The following is an 8,796-nucleotide window of genomic DNA, read 5'->3' as shown; positions in this document are numbered from 1 at the left end:
TGATTCTTTTATGTCTTGTTTTCAAGATTTGTTAGGTGAGACCAAAGTTGCATTTTGCCTACAGTTAAATACTCCCCCACTGATAAAACAAGACAATTAGGAGTATTCTACCCAAGTCCCTTTAAATTATGAGGTATTCAAGGCTGACTAGTGGGAATAGGCACTTTTCTTGCATTATATGAAGTATGAACATCAGGACCATTTCCTCTCATCCTGAGGTTGAATGGTTCTTTTCTGATCTCAGGTAGCTTCCTATCTGTATGGGTCCCTCAGTACTTTGATATACACTTTTTAAATCTCTGGAGCTCTATATCTCTACAGCTCTCTCCTTTCTGGTACTTTATCTTATTAACTTTAGCCACCATGGCTCTCCCTGGATCCTTTATTCAACCCTTCAACTCAAGGAGTCCATCACATCTGCCTGGCTTCCCCTCCTTATGCTGCGTTATGGAACAATCATAGGGCTTATTTCATTTGTTTCCTGTTTCTTAGAGATCACTGCCCTTCATTTCTTGATGTTCAGTATCTTGAAACTTTTCTTCCATAGAAGTTGTCTTTTATTATTATTAATTCAGGTGAAATGGTAAATCTAATTTTTATTAGTCCTCTTTGGCAGAAGCAGAGGTCCATATATTGTCTTTTGTCTACTCTTCTCACTCTACACAATTAATTTTTAAATTTCATGAACATCTTTAAACATTTCAATTCCTACAACATTCAGTGAAGGAGAAATTCCTGCTGAATTCCCTCTCTGGAACTTGGCAAATAACCCTGTAGGGCCTAATTATAATCAATCTTTTGAGAGACACAAGTGGTGGCTATCTCTTATATCCCTGTTAATGTAATCAGATAAAGTTAAGGGCAAGTTCATATTTCTGGGCAACTATAAAAAATTATGGCAGGTCCAAGAAGCTATGCTGTTTCAAACATGACTAAAAACACACTGAAAATAATTCATTCATTGGCATCCTACTCTTAAGTGCATTGTAAAGTTTAGGCCCTGAGAGACTCTTGGCTCAGAGGCCCAGATCCTTTTATGTTAGTACATTTCTCCCTAAGAGTAAACAAGGTATTTTCAAAGAACATTCGTTCTTTGAAGTCAGTTTGAAAATTAGTGCTGCAGGATACTAAATAGTACCTCAGTAGCCTGACAGAGATAATGTACAACTGCAATGGGTTCACTATGCCAGGATGTAATTTACTCTTTCAGCACACACCCCTTCCTTCTGTGTGTGCCTCAGCTCAAAGGAGTCTGGGAATAACCAACTGTGGTCCAGTTTCCATCAGGTTTCTTTCTGAATGTGTACAATGTTGAAACTCCAAACCACAGTGGGTTTGATCATACTGGGCACTGAATTGTGCTTGGATGCTTCTTCTCAACAATTAGATAGAGCTGGTCACCACCGGTTCCCAGGGGTTGTATTAGGAGTAGAGGTATTAAAAATAGTTACATTGACCCCTCTGGTCATCAAATGTAATAGGGTCTATTAAAAATAAATGTTCAAAATGTGTCTGGTTGTTATAGATAGCTTTTGAAAGTCAATGTACCCACTGATCCATATATTTAAAAAATTTTCTAAAGCAAAGAGTTTTGATGACCAAAGAGAAGAAATAAATGAGACCAATTAATTTCTTTTCCACTCATGCCACCAAGAAGAGCTTTTGTCCTGGTAAAGATTTTTGGCTAAGATAGCACAAGGAACTAATACCCAACAATCTACATTCTTATGATACCAAAGCAGTGATAATGACTTATGTCATACAGGCACATCAATGAACTTAAAATACAAAATTGTTCATGACCAAGTTTGTATACAAACTGGCTAGTGCATGGACATACCAGACTCTGTGTGAAGCAGTGGAAAGTTAGAGTTATGAAGGGGAAAAGGGGTAGATATGAGAAAATGTCTCTTCTTTACTAACTGCACCCTGTTCACTGCCCTTTGGGCTCAAGAATCCCATTCATTAAACAATCAAGTTTTACATTTATTTGTTCAATAGAACATAGTATCTATTCACTCCTTCTCATACCCTCCTTTAAAAAAAGCTGTTTAATTATTTTAAATACTTAGGGACACTTCAGTTATAATGGGCACAGGTAAAATAAAAGGTCTTAATGAAGGTAATAAAATTTAATTCACAATGCCTGTGTGACATGATAGTAGATATTTTAGCTCAATATAAAAATGTAACTAGACTTCATTGTAAAGATTTGAGACTTCATTTATTCTGCACTTTTATGCTATAGGAGGTCATATGGGCTAATCAGTGGATGCAGGATGGGTCTGGTGTCCAGGTGCTGGGTTTATGTCTAACACCATTCTCCTCCACTGTATATTTTCTGGCTTGTGTTACCTTGACTTGGGTTAAATGATATCTGGCAACAAACTTTACCCATTAACAGAGTCTGATTAAGAGACAGTCGTTTTGAATTCTGTTTTGTCTCTGTGTAATTCATGTCTTAGTCACATCACTCAAGAAGAGTTTTTTATTAAGTACATGGTTTCCATTTGCATGAACAATTTGGTGAAAAATTGCAGATGGGCACTCCCTAGGTATCATGTGATAAGACACCTGGAGTGAATTATTTGAATGAGCTTAAAAGAAAAGGCTGATTTCACACATATGAGTAAAGAAAGACTGTCACAGTGACTTTGAGACAAAAGCTAGAGCGGTTGCTTCCTTTTAAATAGATGTCTGAGGAGTTGTGTTCAAATTTCCTCTTACATTTCAATCTGAATACTCAGTACTTGTTCTTCAATGACATTAAAACCAAACTACTAAAGAACAGGTTAGCATCCAGTACAGGGAAGTGTGATTCAAAGAGAGTCCAGGTCTCTAACAAAAACCATGGACATGTATGACGGAGTCATGAGGAATAAGCCCATGTCACAAGTGAAATAGGAGATTTCTATAAAGGGCAAGAACAGTTTTCTCTGTAGGACAGTACAAAGTCTGAAGGATAATATAATCTGAAGTTTCAGGTTTTGGAAAGAGTAGAATGTTCTTTGTGAAAAGTAAAAGCAAGGTTCATGGAGCACATCACAAGGTGGGTTCATTCTAACCTGTTTGATTGGGATTGCCATCCAAAACTTGCCTGTAAGACTTCTTGTTGACCAAACGGCATCCTACATTATATATGTTCTCCAATTGGTGGGTTTCTCAATATAGGGATAATGCTGAATAGATATCTGTTTTCACTGAAACTAGTAATTCCTCATTAAAAGAAAAAAATATGAAAACTGGAAACATGGAATATTTCCCATTTATGCTGCACAGCTCACAAAGACTTGTATTCCATTCTAATCATCAAGTCCACAGTCAACTTTAAAGTTAAAATGAAAAAATGGGAAGTGATAAAGAGAGAGAGTATATAATGTATTTGTGATGGAGAAAGAATGGTGGAGAGGAAGAGATACAACAATCATCTGTATATTATTGAGAAAGGGATAGACTACCTTTTAAATGTAGTGAAGTGCTTTTTTAGGGTATAATATAAGAATATATTAACAACCATGATTACAATTTTAGGTGTAATTCTAACAAAATTGCATTAAATTGCACATTTTATGGAAAAGTAGAATGCAAATTATGCTCTTACCATCTGTTTTCTTTGAATCACTTCCGACATTGGATTGATCCTTCCTGTCTGTCTTATTTTTACCATCTTTCAAGTCACCTGAAAGTAATAAACATGACAAACAGTATATAGCTAAAAGGTAAGTTATAAATATCCTTAAACTTGTCAAGGTAAAAAAGAAAAAAAAGAAGTGCATAATTTTAGTCACGAGGGCATACGTGTCTGAATGTCAATATCTTTTATAACCACATATTAGGCCTTAAAAATTAGATTATGATACAGAAATTAAGACAAAGTTCCTGCTAATCTATATTGTGCTCAATCCAATAATGTTTATTTTCCAAGAAAGGCATTTCGGCATTATTATTAGGCTGTGGAGTGAAAAAAAACTTAAGCCAAAGGTAAGTTATACCAACTAATAGCTGTTTAACTTCTATATGCTTCAGTTTCCTCATCTGCCAAATGGGGATAATAATAGCTACTTTATCGACATAACATAAGGACAAATGCATCGAAGGTACTGAATAAATCATCTGGCACAGCACTTGATAACAATTCTTACTATAAAACAGAACTATAAATGGTATTCTAAGTAATAAGTGTGTTGAAATGTAATTTGCAAATGTTAAAAAAACACTATGAAAACAAATGTAGAATAAACATGTGTCAAAAACTTACTTAATTCATTTATGAAGGAACCGGAGAGATAGTGAGGACGGTGACAAAGGGCATTTAAGAAAATGGGAATGTATAGGCACTTTAGAAAACTGTTAAAATAAGATGGCCATGTTGGGAACAAAACTGGTTATGTCCTACAATCAAATCATAACCTTTGGCGGGTTATCTCCTCTAACAGTCAAAAATCTGTAAGTTAGCACATAGCTTCACAGCACCGAGGCTTGAGTCAAATAGCTAACGACAAAGTTAAACATAGTCATGTGCTCCCAAACCAGGGGTCATCAAACTATAGTTCATGGGCCAATCTGGAAATAAAGGTTTTTTTGGAAACAGTTGTTACATATTGTCTGCAGCTGTTTTCATGCTATAGTGGTAGAAGCTGCACAGTTGCAACAGACACACGCAAAACCAGGAATAGTTACCGGCTGGGCCTACACAGAAAAAGTCTGCTGACCCCTGGTTAAGATAATTAACTAATCCCTGGGTATGTATGTTCAACAGTATGCCAGTGTGACATTGAAAGGACATGGCACTCTTTCCCCCAGCCTTATTCTCAAGTTTTGGAAATTTATCTTACAGTCTCACTGACGGCATCTTTCTTTTGTCGCCTGCATAAAACCCAGGATACATTACAACAAAAATACTGGTACCTACAGAAGCAAAAAGACCCTAAGAATAATTGCAACCAGGAAGGAGTGAGCAGGGTCCTATCTTTTTTTTGCTCTCTTTGTGCCAGGCAGTGTGCTAAATGCTTTGCATGCATCATTTCATTCACATAAATTCCTTTAACAACCCCATTATGAAGGTACTACTATTGAAAGTGAATAAACTCATCAAAGATTAATTCACCAAGGGATCAATCTGAAGAATAACAAACTCATCAAATGATTGAAGATGTTTTCCAAGTTTGAGTTTCCTTCTGACTTCCCTGCAGTCACTCTGTCATATACCGGTGGGTCCAGCTTTGCGGAACACCGTGCACTGCCTGCCTGCCTGTGTCTCACACACCACCCTGGCCCCACCTCTGCCCATAACTTTGCATGTGTGTCTCCTTCTGGCAGCGCAACTGCTCCTGTTGCCTACTGTGGATCTGGTTTAAGCCATTTGACTAACAGTTTTTGCATAAATGGCCAATTGATATCTACAAAGTGATTTTGTTTAAACCGACTTGTGAAGAATTGACATGAAACTCATATTATCATCTCTATTTAATGGCTTTGGAACTTAGGGCATGGATAAAGTAATTTACCACAGTATACACAGTTGGGTCTGATTCTAGAGGCTAAGCTCTCAATTACTGTATTTTGCAACTTCCCTATGAAGCTTAAGTTTTTTATTTCAGGCTTCTGTTCACTGTTGCCATTTCTAAATGTCTTGGTCTGTAGGAATTATTACCTAAGGATAACTTAAGACCATTTTGCGCTGTGATATATTCAACGATGTAAGTATTTTCAGTGGGGTTCAACAAATCCTGTTAAGTTGGGAGTCAATAAATTCTCCAAGTTTCCTTTGAATGGGATGAATTGGCTGAAGAGATTGCAGGAAAAGGGGTCAACTCTAGCCACAGTGTAAACAGGAGGAGTTCAAGTGAAGGAAATGGTCATCGCTATTTACCACCATTAATGGCCAAACAGAGGATTCCTTTGGAGGTCCCATGAAACAGTTCAAATACTGGCTTCTTCCTGTTTTAAGGATGCCAGAGATAGAGTCAAGGATCTTAAGCCCTGTGGTCAAACTCATTCCCTGTAGAAAAGTGATCTCCCTTTCCCAAATGAGCCTTCACATCCCCAATGCACAATTCTTTATGCCTTCAGGGGTTCCCTAGACTAGAAATTTAAGTACAGCTGCAGCAAGACCAGGATGTCTTCCAGCAGGAGAGGTTCAATTTTCTGGATTCTAGCCAGAAGCCCATGGCAGCCTGCCTTCTCCTCAGTCAGGGCTGGGGAGGCTGACAGAGGAAGTGATTTGATGGAGACCAAAGCTTAGGAGATCTCATAGTTGCTGAAGAGAACCACACTTCCAGAACCCTACTTAACCAATGTGCTTCAATTCTATCCTGGAGGTATCTTGGGCGACCACAAAGAAGGGTGCTGGGAAAGTGACACATGTTTGTTTGATGATGTTCCTTGAACATAATCCATTAGGTAATTTCCCATGGGTTGCATACGGAGTAATGGCTGATGTGAGCTGTTATTCAATAAACAGGGGAAACAAAAGAGCCTTTCTGCGCAGTTATAAATCATTTTAATTAGGCTGCTGTAACATAGTCTCAAACCACCATTAGCCTTTCTTATTATTGCTCAAAATTGACTTCTTTTCCCATCTCTTATTTAATACTTAATTTTTAAGGGAAATGGTAGACTGCTGATTACTTTGGGAAATAGACACAGGTCTGAAATCAACCCAGCCTAGTTGAAAATTTGGGCTCCTGTTTGTTTCTTTCAGGTTCTCCCTCTTATGGTCTTCAAAATAAATTACTGCCCCCTCTGCCTTCTCTGGGTATTTGTTTATACCCATCTCATAAAATTTATAACCATTTCTATGACTGGCGTGTTTATGTGCACTGGTTTCTCTCCCTGCCCAGACCAGGGATTGGCAAATCATGACTCATGGGCCAAACACGGCCCCAGTACCTGGTCTTACATGGCCTGCAAACTAAGAATAGGTTTTATATTATGAAATGGTTGAAAAAAGGGGAGAATATTTAATGATGTTTGAAAGTTGTATACAATTGGAACTTGAATTTTCATAAATAAAGTTTTATTGGAATACAGCCATGCTCGTTTGTTTATATGTTATCTGTGGCTGCTTGCACCACAACAGGAGTGTTAAGCAGTTATAACAGGGGCTGACTTGACAATAAACTATAATAAAAAATTTAAAAAAAAAGAAGTTGTAACAGGGACAGTATGGCTCCCAAAGCCTACAGTATTTACTATCTAGTCCTTTAGGGAAAAAGTGCACTAATCCCTGGAATAAATAGATCATAAACTTCCTGCGGACCTCCACTGAGCCTCAATATTTCTCCGATTTCCTATTCTCCCCAGTAGTGCCAAAACTTACAAATAGTAGGGATTATGCCGATTATGAAATATAAAATTTGGACTTGGACCTGCATTTGACTTGCAGTCTCTACCTAGTGGTTGCTTGACCTTAAGAAAGTGATGTAACCTCTCCGAGTTTCAGTTTCCTCATCTGTAAAGTGGGAATGAGGTGTCTACCTCATAGAGTTTTAGCATTTTAAAATGATTTAATGTAGATAAAATCTCATGTACAATGTCTGGCAGATATTAAGCATTCGATAAATGTTAGAACTAGTACAATGATTACGTTTATTAAGGGAAAGACATTTTTTACCCACTTTCCTAAAATAAAAAAATAGGGAAGAAATATATCTTTCCTTTCTCAAGAGCGCTTACCTTCTCATCTAGAGAAGGAGAGACTCATCTAGAAGAAGTTTGAGAATGTAAAGCTCAGCTCATCCGCCCATTTCTCTAGTTCCCAACTCCCTTTGAGATGTGTTTTCCACAAAACACACACCTTTTCACTCACTCCACAGCAGCTTGCTGGGGTCGTGGCGAGTGGGGGGAGGGGGGACGTGTGGAGGCCCCTAGTCCCACTTGTTTCTCCAGTGTCTGGTTGGCTAAGTTCAGCTCAGGGCAGATCTGTGAAGTAGCAGCCCATGTGCTCAGCAGGCCAAGTCCACATTTTCCAATTCAATTCTAATTGCAGTAGAGCTAATATTTTGATCCCTGACTTTTTGATTCTGGTGTCTCTCTCTTAGTTGATTCTGACATCAGGAGGGGATGAGAAGTTTGTCTTTTGTACTGCCCTGTAAAACTACAATAGGTATATCATAAATTCTGAAAGCTGAACATACTTCCTGGACCATGATGCACTTGAAAACAAAACAAATGAGCTATGAGCAGTCTCTAGAACCAGCTGCTGAGGGTCTGGACAAGTGGCTGAAGGTCTTCTCTACCTCCTACGGTGGCCATGAGGTCACCTGAGGGAACTTCCATAAAGTTCTTGGAACATGATATGAGCTATTAGCATTATCACATGTATTAAAATATGTTTTCTGATTCTACATGTTATATATGTTCATTATAAGAATAATTGGAGGGCGCCTGGGTGGCTTAGTCGGTTAAGCGTCCGACTTTCGCTTAGGTCATGATCTCGTGGTTCGTGGGTTCAAGCCCTGCATCGGGCTCTGTGCTGACTGCCAGCTCAGAGCCTGGAGCCTGTTTCAGTCTGTGACTCCCTCTCTCTCTGACCCTCCCCTGCTCATGCTGTGTCTTTCTCTTTCTCTCCTAGAAATAAATAAAAAATATTAAAAAAAAAAAAAAGAATAATTGGAGAGTGTCATGCTAAGCGTCTTTCTATATATTTCTTGTTTACTCAGGCTATGGAGCATACATAATAGCTACCGTGCAGCCCTAGGAAGCAGAAGAGAATAAATGCCTAAAGAGAGGACTTAAAATAGCATCTGATGTAGGGGCAACTAGGTGAATCGTCAGTGAAGTGTCCAACTTTGG

At 38.3% G+C, this 8,796-nt stretch overlaps 1 protein-coding gene across 2 annotated transcripts in view; it reads right to left on the bottom strand.

Annotated features, from left to right (window-relative positions):
• Positions 1-8,796, bottom strand: part of PDE1C (phosphodiesterase 1C) — a 521,098-nt gene that overhangs the window by 49,257 nt on the left and 463,045 nt on the right. For both annotated transcript variants that reach the window (XM_077775344.1, XM_077775345.1), the window contains one exon: positions 3,602-3,679. In XM_077775344.1, coding sequence (XP_077631470.1) covers positions 3,602-3,679 — 78 coding nt within the window. The remainder of the gene's footprint in view (positions 1-3,601; positions 3,680-8,796) is intronic.

The sequence above is a fragment of the Crocuta crocuta genome, unplaced genomic scaffold (genome assembly GCF_008692635.1).
Source record: "Crocuta crocuta isolate KB4526 unplaced genomic scaffold, BGI_CrCroc_1.0 scaffold197, whole genome shotgun sequence".
Taxonomy (NCBI): domain Eukaryota; kingdom Metazoa; phylum Chordata; class Mammalia; order Carnivora; family Hyaenidae; genus Crocuta; species Crocuta crocuta.
Note: the sequence above shows the minus strand (reverse complement) of the source record. Positions and strands in the feature narration are given on the sequence as shown.